General features: G+C 33.6%; 1 protein-coding gene and 1 long non-coding RNA gene across 4 annotated transcripts in view; one reads left to right on the top strand and one right to left on the bottom strand.

The window, feature by feature from the left end:
- Positions 1-740: 740 nt before the first annotated feature.
- Positions 741-23,564, top strand: part of LOC128219693 (2'-5'-oligoadenylate synthase 2-like) — a 32,728-nt gene continuing 9,904 nt past the window's right edge. The window contains exons 1-2 of one of the 2 annotated variants that reach the window (XM_052927612.1): positions 741-769; positions 23,345-23,396. In XM_052927612.1, coding sequence (XP_052783572.1) covers positions 23,376-23,396 — 21 coding nt within the window. In that variant the 5' untranslated portion in view covers positions 741-769; positions 23,345-23,375. The remainder of the gene's footprint in view (positions 770-23,344; positions 23,397-23,564) is intronic. The other variant, XM_052927613.1, reaches the window with a different exon arrangement.
- Positions 8,588-15,763, bottom strand: LOC128219694 (uncharacterized). 2 transcript variants are annotated; one of them, XR_008258626.1, is made up of 7 exons: positions 15,680-15,763; positions 15,335-15,401; positions 14,187-14,274; positions 12,323-12,405; positions 11,876-11,997; positions 11,374-11,486; positions 8,588-8,755 (listed from the first exon to the last, which is right to left on the bottom strand). It is a non-coding gene; the product is annotated as an uncharacterized LOC128219694 (long non-coding RNA). The 2 variants fall into 2 exon arrangements; XR_008258625.1 differs by lacking the exon at positions 15,680-15,763 and having other exon boundaries at positions 15,335-15,572.

Genomic DNA, 23,564 nt, shown 5'->3' with positions numbered 1-23,564 from the left:
CCAAACTTTCTGTGTTGGCGTTTGCCCCCCCCCCCCTTCCCCTCCCCTTCAATCTATTAAATTAATTTACATACATCAGACTATTCTCCTAATCCATTAAACTTCGGTAACATTAAGGTGACCTACGTGTTATTTTGTTATCTCGCTTAAACGACTTGCGTATCTCGTTTAAATGACTAAGTTACTTGTTTAAACGACTTTCGAAACTCGTGAAAACCACTTAATATCTCGATTAAACGACTTACGTATCTCGTTAAAACCACTTATATTCGTTTAACAAGTAAACAAGGGGCAATCTTATTACAAACTTCTTTTAAGAAGGCCGTGCATTAATGATATTTAATTATTCTCACAACTAAACATGATATTTTTTAAGTACTAAGTCCTTTTAACGAGATACTTAAGAAAAAAAGTAACAAGATAAAAAAGTAATTCGTATACACTAGCGGATCCAAGTTTAAAACCAACCAATTTTACTTCTTTATTTCAATACAGGATGAAAAAGTAAATGAACCATTTCGGACTAGAAATGTTTAAAATGTTCTTTAGGGAGAATCCCTTACCCCTCCTATCAACAATTCAAACCAAACAGAATTTAGTTGTTAGGGACGAGCGCCAGTTGAAAGGTAACGTCCCTTAGTTACGCCCCCTCTTAAGTGAAGTCCTGGAACCGCCGCTGGTATGTCACCTTTATGCCACCGTATAAAGCGAAAGAGAAACTACACGTCCGGAAGTAGAAACCGAAAGTGCCGAACCATTTTCGTAGAAGGTAGGTGTCATCGTTTGTCATCTTTCACCAATTTGTACAATCATTTCTATACTGGGTATGTGCTTGTCATAGAGTTCTGGAATAGTGATTAAAACGTTTACTTTTATAAGATTATAAGTATGTGCTTTTTAGCAAATCGGTTGTGATCTGTTTAGTGACTATATTTTAAAACAGTCATTTAATTATAGCGAATAAAATACATATAGTCATATATAAAGGCTTTATTTATTTATTTATATATAGAAAAAATCACAAGGTTATTCGTATAGTTGTACATATAAATGAATTAAAAAATGAATTTATTCAAACATTTATTTGAAAATGAAACATGGTTTTATTGTATATACATGTATGCAATTTCTCAAAAACTGAAACCGAAAGTAGTATGGATTTTCCAATGTTTGTACCAAACACTAACATTGGCTCGTATGAGTTAGATTTTCTAAGCATTTTAGGAAAAAACGGGTATGACTGTGGTCATTTCGTAGAAGCATGAACCTTTATATCAATATTCAAAATACATTTCCTGAAAATATTGTGCAGACCATTGCCGAAAATGGACGTTCGCCAATAAGTGAATGCCTTACAAAACATTTCTACAATAATTGTACCAAACCGTACATATATCAAGGTATCAACTATAATTGTAGAAAAGTCCTATTATATTTTAATGGTTTTAAATTTTGTTTATGTATCCAAATTACTTTTCATAACCTTTTTGACATTTTAACTCACAGAGTGATAAAACATGCACTTATGAAATACAACAAAACCGAAAGTATCATCTAAATTTAGCGCGCAGAACGTCATTACGAATTAGCATATCACATTTTGAATACCTTGAATTCTATGTAACTTTATTAGTACATGTATACTAAGGATTTGCATTTTTAATTAAAGTGTTTTTGGTTTAAAAAGTATTCCCGGTTGTGCGTCTGAAAACACTTATGTTATTATTACTTTAATCTATGATATCGAAATTGCAGGAAAAAAACAGTCGCAGTATAAAACTATTTTGGTTTTATTTAGGTGCGAACCTGCACCGGTTTTAAAAGTCAAGTAAAAAATAAGTTTATGTTTACTGAGCCGCTAAACCACGAGAACGTCGTTTTATCTTATTGATATTTTGACATTTTGACCATGCATTAATAACACCACGTGATAGTGTCAATCGACCAAACACGCATGAAAATTGTGCTCTTCATGGACAAAATGTACAGCTTTAAGTATCATAGTTATAACACTCTTCATGATTTGCCCAACTTCATTTCGGCATACGCAAAAATACATTCTGGCTTCCATAACTTTAATGTAGATATTTATTTTTTTGAAGTTTACTACACATTAAAGTTATGGCGTAACCCCCATACCAAAGTCAACCAAAATCAACTGACTACGATGATCCATTAAAATGAATCGGCAATCACATGACCGTGAAAATGAATTTTAATAAAGAAAAACAATTAGTATTCTCCAAATTTGTTATCTGCTAGATTTCTATTCATTCAAAATAGACAAATAACAGCAAAAAAATATGAAAATCTTGTGATCACGTGATGTAAATTGAACACAACTATGACATAATTAAGGAATGTTTATAATCTGATTTATTATAAAGATAAAACACGTATCTATTTAGCCTTTTTTGGTTTTGAAAATATGTTTGTGAACTACATTTTACTTCATTTACCTGATGATATAGTTATGTTGTCACGAATTCTGGTTGGGTTTAGATATGGCGTTCTCTTCAGCGAACACGTCCCAAAAGGTAATAAATAACGTGTTCGCTGAAGTTCTTGAGCTATCGCAAAAAGTGCATTTACAAAAACATGAGCAAAAACCTATCTGCGATTTTTAATTAAACACCATTGGTGCTATGCTCCCCCATTTATCTGCTTCATAAGCATATAGTAAAGCAGTGGACCAGTACGGAATTTCTTTGCTATTTCCTATACATTTCTTTTTAATTAAGCATCGTGTGGACCGCGAGAATTAATTAGACATTATATGAGACTCTATCATTGTTATATACTCACTTTTATTTCGTTTTTCTCTAATTTTTTAATGCTTAGATGCACTGATGCTTTAAATATAAATTGGTCAAATTAAACATGTCCACTCAAAAAATGTCTACTTTATAGGAAATAACGTGGGGGGGGGGATCCACACTACAGCAAAAATATAGGGTCGGCAGGAAAAAATAGAGTCGGTCGGGTTTGTGGAAACATACAATTCTGTTAACGCCTAATTTAAACTATGACACAATGTTCGAGAATAGATATTAGTAACATTATATTCCCTATTCTCGGATAATAAAGTCTGGTCCATTAAGCCTTTTATATTGTTAGGACAATTGAAATATGTCGTTTTGATAAATAACCAAGAGTTGTATTACGAATAAACGTAATATATATATTAGATAAATCTAGATGAAAGGCAAAAATGTACTAAGAACCTCTAGAAACGTGGGCACGTAGCTCCCCTTGGATTATGGCATGCATTGTATTTTGTCTGCAGTCGATGGAGCCGCGACGAAGATTAGCTGACAGGCTACAAAGAGTGCAACTTTTCCCTCTAACAAAATGCTGGTCCCGTTGAACTACTGGAGGTTTTAACAGCAGTTTTGATTCAAAATTATTTATTTGGTGTATACCCCACTCAATGGGGGTAAATTCCCCTATTTCGGCAGTTAATTTTTCTCACAGGGGGACATACCAAAATGCAGCCTACAGGCGAGGCTAAACCTTTATAAACTCAAATACTGATTGACTTGGACAGAATTTCATATCCAAAGAACTAGGGAATATCTTTTTAAGAACGAAAAGGCGTGTCATAAATTAAAAAAATGTGACTTTTGACTACGAAAACAAGTTAACTAACTTGATATTATGTAAAGCCTAGATTTTGTACATTCCTTTAATCAGATTGTTTTTATAAGAAATAGTATAGTGCACTATTTATGATGCTGTTGTTGATATTGTTTTTGTTTCAGTCCTCCACTACGTTTAAATCGAATTGATAGACAGATGATAGGAAGCAGATTACCCGTTAGTGGCAAAATTTATCTGTCCTTGTGATATTTATTTGCCCCCCGCACTCCACCCCCCCCCCCCTCCACCCCCCCCCCCGTGTCGTTTTGAAAACATTTCTGCTAAATTGAATATTCTATGATATACGAGTATGTTATGTATTGAACTTAATATGAATAGAAAAAAAAAATACACTAGAAATGCAGCAAGTTCTATGTAATGTCCATTGTTGGTCTCACTTGACTAAACCTTCGTATTTATATTTCACAAAATTTCGCTCAAAATAATATACATGCCATAGGTTAGGTACTGTCTTTCCGTCAGTCTTTTTAAAGCCATTACCATGTAACCAATGACCAAAAGTTAATAAGATATATATGAAGTGAGTATAATCATAGTGTGTTGGTGCGGGTGCAATATTTTTCAGTAAATAGTTGTTACACTTTAATTTATCAAAAGAAATGTCAAAAATCAGTTATATGTAATTCATGGACATAAATGTCTGAAACTTCCATGGAGTGTGCAACTTCTTTTGCTGTTATGGACACCCATCTTTCGTCTTTTGTCTAGATTACTTCAAGTACATAAGAGTCATTGAACTTTAATTAATGAGAAATGATCGAGTTTGTCCATCCGAAATCAATCTTGTATAACTTTTAAACATAAGTTGATCAAACGTATATTTTTTTGATTGAGTCAGTGTCATGTTTTAGAAAAGCTGTATGTTAAGAACCATTTCTATGTAGTTTAAAGACAGGAAGTGAATATGTGTATAGCATTCAAGCGGTGATGATATTTCACTTGTAGCGGATCAGTTACACAAGAGTTATTGCCCTGAAATTAATCATCAACGCATATTTTGACCATCCACATCCATGTTTACGTAACTGGTAGATGAAAACTATAAGGAGTGTGTATAAGGCAGTGTGAACGCGTAAATTCCGTATCGGAATAGTGACACTACCGCTGTTTGTGTGTATTTTGAGTCATTACTATTTGACTCATAAACATAAATGTATTGAACTTACATTGTGTGTGTGTATTACAATTGCCTCGATTGGATCAGTACAAAAAAGTTATTGCCCCTTTATTAATGATAATTGATGTGATAACTTTATGTTTTTGCTCAATATAATTTTACGAAGCAATAAGCTTCAATATGATGCATTTAACAATGCATTTAACCTGACTTGTATGGGAGCCTCGCGCCTCCTTGTCACTTGTCGGAGGATTTTTGTCACGGAAAATCAAAGTTATTAACGTGATTACACAATGAAGTGCTAACTGTGAGTTTCAATAAGAAAATATCATACTAAGTAACTTAACTTTTTACACAGTTCATACTCCCTAATAAAATCTACAACAATTAATACAATTGTTTAAATATACCAAAAAGGATAAATAAATGTCGATGGTTCATATGAAGGATACCGAGTATATTCTGCAAGAAAACACAGTATTTCCACCCTATGCGACGATAGTAAATCACTGTAAATCTTTTAGCATTCATCAATCCTTAAATATTTTTACGTTTTCAGCTATGAAATACATGGTTACAATCTTGTTATCAGAAATTAATATTTTCCATAAATACATTATTTAGTAAGTAGGTTAAGGTTTATCACTCAAAATTAAGGTTTGTTATACATGCATTCCTCTTTGCGGAATTTCCCTTACATTTGCGCATTTAGCGCGGGGATGTAATTTTTCAAAATGGCTTGTTTACCCGTTATCGGTTCAAATTTGATCCTAAATCAGTACTCTTAGTGCACATGACTAATACATTTGTAACAAAAAGATCTGCACTTTTGGTCAAAATAACGACACTCCTTCCTCAAAACAAGTATTGACCAATGTGTATAGTTAAATAGACAACACTAAAGTATACATTCTAGTGCCTATTTTGTTGCGGTGACCGGCTCTACAGATCGAAAGCGCGAAGAAGACTGACATTCGTACATAGAGAATATGATTTGTACTTAGAAATATTTTTTTCTAAAAAAGTTGACGTATTTATAAAGCTAGACAATTATAGCAAACAAAATAGCTATCTTTGTTAGAAAACTTCGATTTGGAGTTGAAAATAATACACGGTTGAGTCTTTTTATTACAAAGTGTCGACCATTTGCAAGGTAGTGTGTGATTCCCAAACCTGAACTTGAACAAATAAGGTTCTAGAACAATCCAAGTTATGGACTTGTAAATGTTTCTCTTTTTATTCCTGAGTTTACCTCGCATAAGCAATGGCATGACTAAAGTCAACACATTATGTATTCAATTAGACAGGAGAGGCAAAATATTTTTAGCTTTATTTTTTTCCGAAATGAGAGCTACAGTATTCGCAATACTCATGAATGGCACTACACAGAAAACCATGCATTTCAAGTACATTTATCGAAACCGATCGTTCAAACCCTTGTAACCAAAATCGAAACTAGTTGTTACAAACCGAAACGCCAGGTCCAAGCTAAAAAAGTAACAAACACAGATATATTTTACTTATTTGATGAAAAGGTGTCACCGTGTATTATGGAAATGTCAGGCGTGGTTTGTACATTCAAAAGTACCTTAAAATGAACATGTTTACAAATTGCATTCGTTATGAAAGAATATTCGAAGTGACTTAGACGGTCATACATATTCACGCGGATGCGCATGTGCACGTTTCATGCTATCAGTGATATCTACATATCCAAGTAGAAAGTCGAAACTCCAGCGATATATGCGTAATTGTATCCCAACATTATAAATATTATAACTTAGTTATAAGTGTGACTTTTATGAACATTTTTTTCATTGCCTTGTATTCTAATTTCCCTTGGATTATAACATGTGTTATGACTAACGATTGGATCATTGGAAAGGGGTATGCGTTTTTTATGTTAACTTACCCATTCCAATCGACTTTAAATTACGTTTTCACCTTGAAGAAAAAAAACAGGTTTCCTATACAGCATTAATGCAATAGTGTCTTTTAATATGCATTCATTTTTTTTTAAACTTGTCAGGTCCGGCGAAGTCGGCATTAAAAATATTGACACTGTAAAAATATGGTCCTGGGGTCATCTTTCTTTATGGATCTAGACAAAACATATGACTGATGGATTACAGAAATTAATATTCATAATGCTTTTTTTCCAAGGATATTACAGTTAATTTTAAATATCACGTATATTCATTTAGGTAAATAAGCAGCAAACCATTGTTGATATTAGCCGACCGCCTCGATAGCTCAGTAGTAAGGCATTCGCTTCGGGTGAGGAAGGTCAGGGATTCAAACCCAGGCCGCGTCAAATCAAAAGGCGTGAAAATATTGAAGCAGTAGCTCCCTTTCTTGGCACTCGGCATTAAAATGGGAACATGTACTAAGCACTGTTTCAACCCTGAAAAGTTGTATCCCGTTGTATACATTGAGCATGTTAAAGAACCAAACGGTCGCTTCGCAAATAGCTAGGGTATCACACCAGGATCTCCTTGATCTCAGTCTTTTTTCAAATATTATGAGTAGTATAAAATTTGGTATTTCGCGGCCATTTTGTTTGGTGGTGCGGTGGTTCTGTCGGTGGTTCCATTGTTTACGCATGCGCAAGTTTGAAATTGACTTTCGCGGCCATTTTGTTTGGTGGTGCGGTGGTTCTGTCGGTGGTTCCATTGTTTACGCATGCGCAAGTTTGAAATTGACTTTCGCGGCCATCTTTGGCGATTTCGCGCGTTAGCGGTCATATTTGTCGATTTCCCGCTTTTAGCGGTTATGTTTAACCATTGTTTAAAATCCAAGACAAAGGGTCATTGTTTAACTGGGTCTCCATTGATTATCAGTATTAATCTTTTTGCGATTGAAGTTGGCAGCCATTGTTTTACCGGCTAATACGAGTTATAATTTGACACCATATGACTCAAACAGGAGAATGTTTGATTCCTTTTGGGATGAGAATGGTAATATGTTACCCTGGAACGATAGTGAAGCTCGTTGTATATATTTGTGGGTTAAGGAGAGTCATCAGAAAATGGTAACTCTTTTAAGACAAACTAACAATTTTCAAACCATAGTTGATCAGTACAATAGCCATCAAGAGATTGAAGAATATCCGGATAGATGTAAATTCATTCCCTTTTTAACCGCATATACAGGACTTAAAGACGAGCCCATAGTACGAGAATAATCAACGTCCAAGACATTTTTTTTTTGGATTGTCAATAGTGGTATATAACAAACCGAACAAATTGGATATTGTAAGTCTGTGCTTTAACAGTTGTCTAAAGTGTTTAAAAAATACAAAAAATGGCTCAAGCTCAGATACGTTTTTCTAACGAGTTGCAGACATATTTGAGAGGTTTTGGTTTTGAAAATGTCTCTTGGTCACCAATAAGAAGGGAAATTACATGCACACTTGGTGACAAATTTGTCATAGTTGTGAAAGAGAGACAGCGACGCATTAAAATAATATTTAAAAAGGGTCACCAAAGTTTTCAATTACCATTTGATATTTTTGAAACTCTCTGTGATATGAAGGAAAGTGTTCAGTTATTGGCTTCATTCTTACACGGACAGTCGAAATGACAACTTCAAAACTATTAGAGTTTGAATATAGTTCTCCAAGCATGCTATTCTTTCAAGACAGACTTAAAACGTTCAACATGTGGCCACCTCAAATAGAACCAAACAAGTTCCAATTATCTTCAGCAGGATTTTATTATACTGGCAGAAATGACACAGTAGAGTGTTTTTCTTGCGGTTTGCGATTACATCAGTGGCAGAAAGGAGACGAGTCGTTGTTAGAACATAAAACACATTCTCCAAGTTGTTTATTTTTGAACATAATTGGACATCATAAAAACGACATTTCATGGCAGCATAAGGACACCCGATCTTCGTTCTCCAATGACTCATCCCGAGCACCATGGACGTGGACCGAACCTCTGGCGGGTTTTCAATATGGCGATATCCCCGGATGATCTGAAAATTCAAATTTGAATTTTTCCGTTACCATATGTAACTATAAAAGACATACAACACAGCACAAACATTCAGTGTTTCATCGACATTTGGTGTGATCATATCGCAGCAGAAAAACTTAACATGGATTGCAGTGAACTATCTCAAGATATTTATGAAAATGAACATTGTGACTCCAAAACGAATGTTATGGACACTACAGAGATTTATACTCCAGTTTCTACAAGTGTCGCGCTAATGAATTCATACTTTGACTTTGTATATGCGAAGGCACTGTGTGAGGTTATGGGTATGGTGACTAGACAACTTTGCTATGGTTGCCAGATGGATCTCCCATCTCAAAAAGATCACGATTGTATCATGGATACAGACCCTGATGATGATGAGTATAAAATAGAACGTTACTTTAGTGACATGCTAAACGCAGTTAATGAAAAAAATATACTACAAAGTTGGGAAGAAATTGTGCGCATTTCAAACATTTCCTCTGAAATGATTGATTTACACAAACATTTGCTAGAGAGCAATGACTATCTGCAGATAATGAAAACCGAGCGGTGGTGTGAAAAAATGAAAAGAATGGTGTTGACAATCAATCGCATTGAAGATCGACTGTTTCGTCCATCACGTTGAGCAAAAGAATATTTACAACACAACAAAATGGACATATTATGCAATGTTGTATGTGTTTTACTGCATTTTTCTTCAAAAAAAGAATTCATGAGAAATTAAGAACACTGGCATTGTGTGGCGTAAAATGATTTGTTATATTTATTACTTCACGAATTTCCTTTTTGCATGTTTCAAATAAATATTTAATTCACTTTATGTACATGTATGTCATTGTATGTATATGCTTGTATGATCATATGCTGACTTATTTTATACATGTTTAGTTTCAAATAAATGTATTTATATCTATACATGTTTTCATTTCCTTGCTTTAGTTTAATTAACAACCCATGTGTCCCATAATATAAACTACTAACAACGATGATCATGTTTAATCATGGATAAAACGCAGAAGGAACATATCCTATCACAATATTATTTCGATTCTAAAAACGCAGGCAGCTTTTTGGGTGCAAAAAAGTTACACAGGATATTAAACCAAAACTATCCAAGAGTATTTACTACTTATTTCATACAGAAATGGCTCAACAATCAAGATTCGTATGCCATTCAACGTCAGGCGAGACATACATATAAAAGACCACGTGTTGAAGTGGCGGGTATGAACGATCAGGGTGATATGGATTTAATGGCAGTTGATAACATTGCTAAATACAATGATGGAGTTAAATACCTACTCATTGTTATAGATATATTTTCACGTTTTCTATCCGTTCGACCCTTAGTTAATAAAAAATCTAACACGGTATTGTTAGCAATCAAGGATATTCTTAGTGTTCATAAGTTTAAAAAGTTAAGAACGGACCGAGGTTCTGAATTTATCAATGGTGAATTAAAAGCGTTTATGCAAAAGAAGAGAGTTTACTTGTTTAATACACAAAGCACCGCTAAAGCAAACTATGCAGAGCGAGTCATTCGTACCCTTCGTGGTATGATATTTAGAATGTTAAGATATCAGCGAAATTATAGATATATAGATCACCTTCAAGATATTGTAAATAGTTACAATAATTCCTCTCATCGGAGATTGGATGGATTAGCACCAAGTGATGTTACAAAGAAAAACGAGACACAACTTTGGAGTAAAATGTATCTAAAACCTAAAAAATTCCCCAAAACGCCTCCTCGCTTTAAATATAAAATTGGTGATTTGGTTAGATTAAGTTACACGAAACATTCCTTTAGAAGAGCTTATCAACAACAATATACTACAGAAGTTTTTAAAATAAAGAGCAAGATTTTCAAACAAGGTTTTCCATTGTATAAGATCATAGACTTGAATAAAGAACCAATATCAGGTTATGTGAATCAAAATGAAATAATTCCTGTTGATAAAGATGCAGACAGTCTTTGGTATGTTGATAAAGTTTTAAAAAAGAGAAAAGTCAAAGGGAAATTAGAGTATTTTGTTCGATGGGAAGGATTTCCAAAATCATTTGATAGCTGGATTGATGCAGATCAAGTTCAAGAACAATAATAATGGAACGATATGTGTTTGTGAGAGACAGTGAAAGTAATCACATCTTCACCGAGAACAAACCCTATAACTTCAAAGTGCAGTTAAAATTACCTCTATCTTTTAATGGTTACTGGAAGGTTGCTTTGTGTGAAATAAGTATAAAAACTGATCCTAAAGCAAGAAGAAAAACTGTAGATAATACCTTATTTATTTACTCAAACGTTTGCAAAGAAAGCGTTGTTGACGGAGGTGAACGTCCCTTATTGAGAAGAATAAAGAAAAACGAAGAAAATGGTTGGAATTATGTGTTAGAATCTCCTTTTTATTTACCCTTAAACCGATCAGAATTCCAAGAGATTGATTTCAGTATAAAAACTGTGGAAAACGAGTATGCTTCATTCGTAAGTTCACCAGTGCATCTCACACTTCATTTTAAGCGATATCCATTTTACCCCAAATATGAATCAATCTAAGTTGTATGTACCGAACCCACAAATGTGGATAGACTATTTCAAAAATAACAAACCTCAAGTTGGGAGGGGATTTGCCATTCCACACAAGTCGAAGATGGGAAGTAATGGTATGACAATCAGCACAGTTTCCCCATCGGAACAGACAGTAAACCAGGCGAAAAGTGAGCTGAAACGAGATGGTTTAAATACTTCAGAAATGTCAACCCTTGTTCATAAATTATCCAAACCTTCAGAAGTAACACATCGTGTAAACAGCGCGAGAAAAAAACAGTTCAGAAACAGGAGTAAACAAACTAAACCGAAAAAAGGACAGAAGTCTACAAGAAAGAAAAAAAACAAAACTGAAAATAAACCTGTAAAAAACAATCAAAAATCAAGAAAAGGTGTAAAAGCAAGCAAAAAAGTGGACAATAAATGGAAAATTGATAAGAAAGCGAGAAATAATTCGAAGAAATCTATTACAACGTGGGATATATTTGGTTCATAAAATGTCTTATTTCACAAAAGACGGATTTTCTGAAGGTGTTCCGAATGAATTACTACTATTTGACTTACCTCCTACACAAGTTGCGGTGAATGATGTCCATTATCAAGAGATTCGTCCAATATCCCAAGTGTCGGATGATACTCCCATTGAGTTTCAAATCAGTGGTCAGAATTCGATGGACTATCTCGATCTGAAAGATACACAGTTATGTGTGAAACTAAAAGTAACTAATCCAGATGGATCTAACTTAAAATCGGGTGAGAAGGTGGGACCTGTGAATTTGTTCTTGCAGGCATTATTTTCAATTATAGAAGTGACTCTACAAAACAAGGCGGTTATATCATCTAATTACAATCCATATATAGCCATGTTTAATACTTTACTATGTAATGGAAAAGATGCTTCATTTTCTCAATTGTCTTCTCAACTATTCATAAAAGATGACAATGATCACCCAGAAGACTGTGATCCTAGTGGAGCAAACAATGGATTGTTTTTACGGGCAAAAACGGTACCTGTTAAACCAAGTGGATGTTAATGTGAAGTTGTATCGTAGTTCTCCAGCATTCTGTCTAAGTTCTGGCGAGACATCCCCAAGCTATAAAGTAAACATTACAGATAGTTATCTTTTAGTAAAAAAGGTTAGAGTCAATCCAGCTCTCATTGTTGCTCACTCTGAGATGTTAAAGATCAACACAGCAAAGTATCCATTTGATAGACTTGAATGTCGGTTACAAACCATTGCTGCAGGAAGTACGGTGTTTACGTGGGATAACTTATTTCAAGGACAAAAACCAAATACAATTGTCGTAGCCTTTGTTAGATCAGCAGCAATTTCGGGAGATTATAAATCAAATCCATTTCATTTCCTAAACTGTGACATTAGGAGTATTTGCCTTTATGCTGATGGGGTTCCAGTGTGGGGTAATCCACTAAAAACAAATTTTAATAATTTAAATGGAGAAAGTTTTATGAGAGTATACGCAAATATGTTTCTAACAAATGGAATGTGGAATAAAGATGCTGGACTTGATATAAACAGAGAAGACTTTGCACGCACATCCTGTATTTTTACATTTCAATTAGAGCCAAAGTTTTCTGATGAAGCATTTCTATCTCTAATAAAAACAGGAAATGTGCGATTAGAGGTTCAATTTGGAACGGCTTTATCTACCGCAACAAGCTGTATTGTGTATAATAGTTCTCCTGGATTTTTTCAAATTAACGCTCAGAGAGACATAATAACAGAATGAATACATCACAGCTTCAGTGTTGTATAGACTGTGATCCAATGTTGCAAAAAACAATTTTGGGGGTGTTTGCGGCTGATCAACTACCAAACGACTTGGTATTTCCATGTGGTTTTATTGCCAATACAGACAATCATTTCATGTTAGGAAGACATTGGTGTACATTTTACTTCCCAAATTCAACCACTATCGAATATTTTGACAGTTATGGGAAACCAATTGACTATTTTAACACTTATTTTCTGAAATATGCTTCTTATTTTTCAACTGTTATCACAAATTCGAGACAGCTACAAAGTAATTACAGTGATGTTTGTGGCATGTATTGTTTGTTTTTCTTACTACAACGAACAAATGGTGTATCTTTTTATGACATTGTACATAGTTTTTTCAATTATTATGACTGTAATGATTTACTTGTATATAACTTCGTTAGAAATATGTTTCCATATTGTTCGCAAAATGGTTGTTTCAAAAACCAAACATGTAGATCACTAATAAAGTAGTGTATTTAAATGGTTTTTGTTTGTATTCTATTTATTGTGTTCTCTGTTATCAACAAGTGTAGATCATGTTGGATGCATTAATTAAATTTGAATGCCCTGCCACTTGTATTGTGGCAGGAACAAGTGGAAGTGGAAAGTCAACCTTTCTATTTGAGTTGTTTAAAAATGCAAACTCTATGTTTACCATGATTCCGAAAAAGATTATATATTGTTATTCTACCTATCAATCCTTATTTGATGATATGAAAGAACATGTGGAAAATATTGATTTTTTTGAAGGTTTACCAACTAAAGACGATATGGACATGTGGACTATGGAAACTGACTTCAAAATATTAGTGATTGATGATTTAGCACAAAAAGCTTCACAAAGTGTAGATATTGTCAACTTATTCACCATTTATAGTCATCACCATAATTTTTCAGTCTTTTTCGTAGTGCAAAATTTATTTACAGGAGGAAAATATTTTCGAACTATTAGTCTAAACAGTCATTATTTTGTGTTGTTTAACAATCAGAGAGATAAATTACAAATTCAAGCATTAGCCAAACAAATGTTTCCCGGTGAAACGCATTATTTTATGGATACCTATAGAAAAGCCACAAACAAGAAATATAGTTACCTTCTGGTGGATGTAAGTCCACATTCTAACCCGTTATATAAACTTCGTACAGACATCTTTCCACATCAAACCCCCATTGTATTTCTACCTGAAAAGGAGAAAAATGGAAGATAAACTACAGAAGGAGAGACATTTTTTAAAATTTATGATCAACACCAATGAAAAACAACAAAAAATGTTGATAAAAAACTTAACAAAATCTCAATTGGCTGCACTTATAGAGGTGATTTACAATGCTATCAGGGGAAATCTTGTCATTCCAGAAAAGGATAAAAAGAACTTGAAACGATATAGACATGTCATACGTAAAGTAATATCCAAAAGACTCTCTCAAAAAAGGAGGAAAGCCATTCTGTTAAAATATTTCAAACAGTTTTTAGCGTTAATTAAACCCAGTGAATCATGGCTCAAGAATTAGTGTTAATTCCTAAATCAAAGTATGAATACTTACTCTCTAAATGTGATGGAAGTTAACAAAACAGTCAACCTTCTAAAAACAATAACATGGTATTACAACAAAATGGTAAGAATTCACAGAAAAGGTTGACTCAAAATGGCGGGAAGTTACAGAAAAAATCAATTCAAAATGACGGAAATTTACAGAAAAGACTAGTCGTGAAACGTTTAAACAAGTTTTTTGAAAAACCTAAAAAAAATAAGAAAAAAAATGAGAATCTCAAAGTAATAAAGTCAAAACAAAACAAAAGGGGAAAAACAAAGATAATTAACAAATTGAAATGGATTCCCTATAGTATTTGAAATTCAAATGTTTAAAATTCAAATGTTTGGCGAACTTTTTTCCCGCCAAATTCACATTTTGGTGGAATATTTTCCCACCAAAACATTTGACAAACTAGTTCATTTACTATTGAGTTTCCGAGTTAGTAACATTCTTTAAGTTTTTACAGAAGGAAGAAATTGATACTTTTGAACCTGAAAAAACCAGAGGATGGATCTAAGGGGTATATTCTAGAAGTAGATCTAGAATATCCAAAACAATTACATGACAGTCATAACGACTACCCATTAGCTCCGGAACGTAAATTCACACCCAATGAAAAATTATCTCCTTATGCTCAACATGTGTTGAAACATTTACACAACAGTGAGGAACTGTCACCCAGAGCAAAGGTGGAAAAATTACTCACCACTTTAGAAAACAAACAGAATTATGTACTTCACTATCGCAACCTGCAACTGTATCTCCAACTCGGTCTAAAATTGAAAAAAATACATAAAGTATTAGAGTTCCAACAAGAGGCTTTCATGAAACCCTACGTTGAGTTCAACACCAAAATGCGACAACAAGCCAAGACTGCTTTCGAGAAGAACTTCTTCAAACTCATGAACAACTCGGTCTTCGGTAAGGTTGTTGTTTTTTGTTGTTTTTTTGTTTGTTTTTTGGGGGTTCGTGTTAATTATTACATTGTTATCATTTTTGTATGATCTGCCCGTATGTAATTTATACAACAAATTTATTGTCACTTCCATACCACTAATACTTATCTACAAAAACAACTGTTCAATAATTGTCAGGCGTAGTTTCACTTTTTGGTATTTCATTCATCTTCAATCAGACGCTTACAAGTGCTCATGTACAATTAGGAACCTAAAGTAAAACTGACCAAAACTAACTACCGGCAAGTAAAAAGTGTATTTTTCGGTCCCATTTTCATATCCCTCATCCAAAACACAGGTATCTAAGATAATGACGGATACCATCATAAAAACATATATTGAGCAGTTCAGAGTAAAGATTAACATGATGAAAAGTTACTTACCAAAAATTTTGTTTACTTTCAGGAAAAACCATGGAAAATCTTCCGAAGCATCGGTCCGTAGAACTTGTTCATACAGAAAAACGACTACAGAAGGTGTCATCCAAACCCATTTATAAGATGCACCGGATTTTTTCTGAAGACCTTGTTGGTGTTGAATTAAGTCGCAAAAAAATTAAATTAAATAAACCAATTTTTGTTGGAATGAGTATCCTTGATTTGTCAAAATATACCATGTACGATTTTTATTATAATCATTTGAAAAATGTGTATGGTAGCAACGTTGAGCTAGAATTAACGGACACAGATTCATTTTTAGTATCATGTACAACACCGGACATTTTCCAAGATATGTTGGCCTATTCACATTTGTTTGACACTTCAGATTTCCCTAAAGATCATTTTTTATATAGTGACTTCAACAAAAAAGTAATGGGAAAAATGAAAAGTGAAACAAATGAGAAATGTATTAGTGAATATTGCGGTTTGCGATCGAAAATGTATGCATTTAAGAGTGATGATATAGACGAGAAAAGAGCAAAAGGGATATCAAAAGCGGTTGTTAAAAAATCATTGACTCTTAATGATTATAAACATGTATTATTTAATAATTCTCAAATGCACTCAACAATGCATTCATTAAGAAGTCATAACCATAAAATTTATCTGGAAACAATCAGCAAAGTAGGATTATCTAGTTTTGATGACAAAAGATTTTTATTAGAAGATGGAATTAAATCATATGCTTATGGACATTATAAGATACAAGAGATATAATTTCTATGTTTTATACCAAATTACATCTAATTTCATGTGATGTTATCTACTGCTCTACTGTTGAAATGTAACCTAAAATAAATAAAATAAATAAATAAAAATGTATGATCTTTGTTAAACAAATTGTTTGAATTCAATTATAATCAACTTTATTTGTATTTGCATTGTATTGTATTTATAAGAAAATAAATATTAAAATCTTGTCTGATATTTTATTTATTGATACAACATACCGGAATGGTATAAAATAGCTCGTCAGACATGTCCTCAACTTATAAATCTCAATTTGGTCTTGTTAAATTTTAAAATATTGTATTAATGGAATGAAATAGTTATACACAAAAATAAATAATAAAAAACATTCACGTTTTCATTACAATAAGATCGAACACATCTTAACATTTCTGTAGGGTTGATTTAATGAAATGTAAACGATACATCATACCTTTAAGGTATGAGGTTATTTGATAAAGAAATTGTGTGAATCCTTTACCGATTTAATAAAAATAGTGAAACTCAAAAGAAGCTAAGAGAGGACAAAACTGTTATATCTTCAAAACCTACTTTTGGTGGTCAAAATAAAAGATTATTTAGTAAGTTGTTTGAAAAACTTTCATGTCATTGTAAGGTTCAACGGAGGTGTCCATAATGATAAACAGAGTCCAGTGAATCGAGCGCTGGCATTTGACAATGGTTTAATAAGTGATTTATTGTGATAGCTCACCACAGTGGAAGAGCTTTAGTCACCCTGAATGATAAACTAGATATATGATAACGACAATCTCGTCTTTTGAGCCATCAGCAGCTCATTTAACTGTCTTCACTTTTAAGTTATTACAATGGGTACGTCGGAGAGTAATTGGGTGGCTATTGGATATGGTGTTGTTGTACGAATTGACACTAAACGGTCAGGTTTTAGTCATTCAATTTCTTGAAATCACTTTCGATCACGCGATGGCTGGGTTCTGATGAACTTTTGTTTGTCAATGACCTGTGATCTTACATATAAAAGAATCCGTTTGATCACATATAAAGATGGTGGAGGTTATGATAAGTCCATCGTCTGAAGAGGGAAAACAATACCATTAAATAGATCCTAGGTCGATGACCCTATGTTAGAAACGTTGGATGAGTTGTCCTTTGACATACAATACACTGATGTGGTTAGTGTGACAATGCTATTGTTTATATCCCTATTATTGAAATGAATACTGTTAATCAATGGAGACCCAGTTAAACAATGACCCTTTGTCTTGGATTTCAAACAATGGTTAAATATGGCCGCTAACGCGGGAAACCGTCAAATATGGCCGCGAGAGTCCACATGGCCGTTAACGCGGGAAATCGTCAAACATGGCCGCGAGAGTCCCCTGGCCGTTAACGCGGGAAATCGCCAAAGATGGCCGCTAACGCGGGAAACCGCCAAAGATGGCCGCGAGAGTCCCCTTTTTACCCTACTAATGAAATTAGCTTAATCCTGTTATAAGGGACTTAGAAGTTTCTAGAAATTTAGGCCAGGCTTTGAAGTGAATGTCGACGGTATTAAGGTGTTTGGTTCCAAAAGCCTCAACCAAGGAAGGGTAGTATGTCAATGAGGATGAATGGTTTGATTTGCATTCAGTGTATTTACAAGCTGAAGAATTCACATTGATGTACATGAATTATAATATAATCATACTCACTAGTCACAAAATGCAAATAAACATTAGCTCAGCACTCAAGGCCGCGAGTACAGAGTTTGAAAGTATGCATATTCAACCCTTTATCAATTAAACATTTGCGCAACACACTGTAATTGTCTTTAAAAACGCAATTGAATCCAAAAAGTAGCTACAAATTGTACACAAATTATACAACCAATATTTGAAAAAATGAAATATTGTTAGGATGCACAATATATAATTATCAAGAATAGCAATATAAATAGTAAAACCTTTTAATTCATTGCTCTCATTGTCTCTCACAAACACATAACGTTCCATTATTATTGTTCTTGAACTTGATCTGCATCAATCCAGCTATCAAATGATTTTGGAAATCCTTCCCATCGAACAAAATACTCTAATTTCCCTTTGACTTTTCTCTTTTTTAAAACTTTATCAACATACCAAAGACTGTCTGCATCTTTATCAACAGGAATTATTTCATTTTGATTCACATAACCTGATATTGGTTCTTTATTCAAGTCTATGATCTTATACAATGGAAAACCTTGTTTGAAAATCTTGCTCTTTATTTTAAAAACTTCTGTAGTATATTGTTGTTGATAAGCTCTTCTAAAGGGATGTTTCGTGTAACTTAATCTAACCAAATCACCAATTTTATATTTAAAGCGAGGAGGCGTTTTGGGGAATTTTTTAGGTTTTAGATACATTTTACTCCAAAGTTGTGTCTCGTTTTTCTTTGTAACATCACTTGGTGCTAATCCATCCAAACTCCGATGAGGGGAATTATTGTAACTATTTACAATATCTTGAAGGTGATCTATATATCTATAATTTCGCTGATATCTTAATATTCTAAATATCATACCACGAAGGGTACGAATGACTCGCTCTGCATAGTTTGCTTTAGCGGTGCTTTGTGTATTAAACAAGTAAACTCTCTTCTTTTGCATAAACGCTTTTAATTCACGATTGATAAATTCAGAACCTCGGTCCGTTCTTAACTTTTTAAACTTATGAACACTAAGAATATCCTTGATTGCTAACAATACCGTGTTAGATTTTTTATTAACTAAGGGTCGAACGGATAGAAAACGTGAAAATATATCTATAACAATGAGTAGGTATTTAACTCCATCATTGTATTTAGCAATGTTATCAACTGCCATTAAATCCATATCACCCTGATCGTTCATACCCGCCACTTCAACACGTGGTCTTTTATATGTATGTCTCGCCTGACGTTGAATGGCATACGAATCTTGATTGTTGAGCCATTTCTGTATGAAATAAGTAGTAAATACTCTTGGATAGTTTTGGTTTAATATCCTGTGTAACTTTTTTGCACCCAAAAAGCTGCCTGCGTTTTTAGAATCGAAATAATATTGTGATAGGATATGTTCCTTCTGCGTTTTATCCATGATTAAACATGATCATCGTTGTTAGTAGTTTATATTATGGGACACATGGGTTGTTAATTAAACTAAAGCAAGGAAATGAAAACATGTATAGATATAAATACATTTATTTGAAACTAAAGAGTATAAAATAAGTCAGCATATGATCATACAAGCATATACATACAATGACATACATGTACATAAAGTGAATTAAATATTTATTTGAAACATGCAAAAAGGAAATTCGTGAAGTAATAAATATAACAAATCATTTTACGCCACACAATGCCAGTGTTCTTAATTTCTCATGAATTCTTTTTTTGAAGAAAAATGCAGTAAAACACATACAACATTGCATAATATGTCCATTTTGTTGTGTTGTAAATATTCTTTTGCTCAACGTGATGGACGAAACAGTCGATCTTCAATGCGATTGATTGTCAACACCATTCTTTTCATTTTTTCACACCACCGCTCGGTTTTCATTATCTGCAGATAGTCATTGCTCTCTAGCAAATGTTTGTGTAAATCAATCATTTCAGAGGAAATGTTTGAAATGCGCACAATTTCTTCCCAACTTTGTAGTATATTTTTTTCATTAACTGCGTTTAGCATGTCACTAAAGTAACGTTCTATTTTATACTCATCATCATCAGGGTCTGTATCCATGATACAATCGTGATCTTTTTGAGATGGGAGATCCATCTGGCAACCATAGCAAAGTTGTCTAGTCACCATACCCATAACCTCACACAGTGCCTTCGCATATACAAAGTCAAAGTATGAATTCATTAGCGCGACACTTGTAGAAACTGGAGTATAAATCTCTGTAGTGTCCATAACATTCGTTTTGGAGTCACAATGTTCATTTTCATAAATATCTTGAGATAGTTCACTGCAATCCATGTTAAGTTTTTCTGCTGCGATATGATCACACCAAATGTCGATGAAACACTGAATGTTTGTGCTGTGTTGTATGTCTTTTATAGTTACATATGGTAACGGAAAAATTCAAATTTGAATTTTCAGATCATCCGGGGATATCGCCATATTGAAAACCCGCCAGAGGTTCGGTCCACGTCCATGGTGCTCGGGATGAGTCATTGGAGAACGAAGATCGGGTGTCCTTATGCTGCCATGAAATGTCGTTTTTATGATGTCCAATTATGTTCAAAAATAAACAACTTGGAGAATGTGTTTTATGTTCTAACAACGACTCGTCTCCTTTCTGCCACTGATGTAATCGCAAACCGCAAGAAAAACACTCTACTGTGTCATTTCTGCCAGTATAATAAAATCCTGCTGAAGATAATTGGAACTTGTTTGGTTCTATTTGAGGTGGCCACATGTCGAACGTTTTAAGTCTGTCTTGAAAGAATAGCATGCTTGGAGAACTATATTCAAACTCTAATAGTTTTGAAGTTGTCATTTCGACTGTCCGTGTAAGAATGAAGCCAATAACTGAACACTTTCCTTCATATCACAGAGAGTTTCAAAAATATCAAATGGTAATTGAAAACTTTGGTGACCCTTTTTAAATATTATTTTAATGCGTCGCTGTCTCTCTTTCACAACTATGACAAATTTGTCACCAAGTGTGCATGTAATTTCCCTTCTTATTGGTGACCAAGAGACATTTTCAAAACCAAAACCTCTCAAATACGTCTGCAACTCGTTAGAAAAACGTATCTGAGCTTGAGCCATTTTTTGTATTTTTTAAACACTTTAGACAACTGTTAAAGCACAGACTTACAATATCCAATTTGTTCGGTTTGTTATATACCACTATTGACAATCCAAAAAAAAAATGTCTTGGACGTTGATTATTCTCGTACTATGGGCTCGTCTTTAAGTCCTGTATATGCGGTTAAAAAGGGAATGAATTTACATCTATCCGGATATTCTTCAATCTCTTGATGGCTATTGTACTGATCAACTATGGTTTGAAAATTGTTAGTTTGTCTTAAAAGAGTTACCATTTTCTGATGACTCTCCTTAACCCACAAATATATACAACGAGCTTCACTATCGTTCCAGGGTAACATATTACCATTCTCATCCCAAAAGGAATCAAACATTCTCCTGTTTGAGTCATATGGTGTCAAATTATAACTCATATTAGCCGGTAAAACAATGGCTGCCAACTTCAATCGCAAAAAGATTAATACTGATAATCAATGGAGACCCAGTTAAACAATGACCCTTTGTCTTGGATTTTAAACAATGGTTAAACATAACCGCTAAAAGCGGGAAATCGACAAATATGACCGCTAACGCGCGAAATCGCCAAAGATGGCCGCGAAAGTCAATTTCAAACTTGCGCATGCGTAAACAATGGAACCACCGACAGAACCACCGCACCACCAAACAAAATGGCACCGAAATACCAAATTTTATACTACTATTATGTCTGGAATTGACTGAGAATTGCAGTCACTTCTACCTCAAGTCACTTATGGCATTTTAACATAATTCAATTCGTGATGGCGTCACGCCGGGGTCAAGCCGTAATGCAGCCAATAGGTGTCTAAAACAGCATGGGTTTATATTGCAATAAATTTATTTCAAACATCGTACGGCGAGCACTTATCTGCAATATATATCTCAATCTTTGTGCATTAACTTTGCTTAAGTACACACATGCACATTCAACTTTAATTAAGCTCTACTTTATTAGGATGCATTAACCAAAAAACTCAACAGTTTTGCTAAATTCATACTTATAACTTTTAAATGGAACAAAATTGAACACAACATTATATCGAACACTTAATATGTTTAGTGTTTAAAATTGTAATTTGTCAAATGGGATGGCGGTTGTGTTTTTTTTGATCTGTCATACATTTATATGAGTAGATCAGCAGTCAACAGTTATTGATTTTAGTCAGATGAATCGATAGATATAAACAGGCAGTTTAAAGGTCCGTAGACAATATATATTCTCAAACTAAGCTGGTATTTACCAAAATATATGGTTTAATGCGATGCACCAAAATAAAAAGGTAATGGGAATATATGTGTCGCATTAAACATTTAACCTTTTACCTGACCGATATTTGACCAAATATAATTTGGAACACTTAATATGTATACTATACAGTCATCAGTATTTATTAGTTTAATGGACTTAATCCATAGCTAAGAAATGTTGCAATTGATCTGTTGTAGTTGTTAAATTTAAATAATTTACGCTATTCTTTGTTTTTGTTACATATTGTTAAAGCCCCTCTGTCGAAATGTGTTAGTATATTTGTATACATTATCGAATTAAGAAATAATTACATTTGTCCTATCGAACGCTTCATATTTATATTCAGTCTGAAACTAAGCGAAGTGCTCATAAAAATAACTTTGTTCAAAGGTGTTTTCCATCAAAACCGCAATTTCAGTAATCTTCGAGGCCGAGACTAGAGAGGTTTACATTAATTCATTGTTTTTAAAACCAACTTACTTAAATTCAAATTTTAAAATTGTGTTATATTTGTCTAAACCAAAACTGTTGCTTGTGGGCCTTTAAGCGTATTTGTTGTCATTTTCAGCAAAAGTCAAGTTCAGAGGTCATCTGTTTCAATGGGAAAAACAAGGAGATTGGTAAGTTGTAATAGATATATAAGGGCACACAATATGAAACGCATACAACATAGAAATAGAGAAACGCATACAACAAAGGCGAAGACGGGTTTTCAACTTTGCATACAACATAAACAGAGAAGGTATTGAGAAACGCATACAATATAGAATACAAATGTAAGAACAAAA

Source organism: Mya arenaria, chromosome 15 (genome assembly GCF_026914265.1).
Source record: "Mya arenaria isolate MELC-2E11 chromosome 15, ASM2691426v1".
In the NCBI taxonomy this organism is placed as follows: Eukaryota; Metazoa; Mollusca; class Bivalvia; order Myida; family Myidae; genus Mya; species Mya arenaria.
The sequence above is the reverse complement of the archived record's forward strand: the minus strand, read 5'-3'. Positions and strand labels throughout refer to the sequence as shown.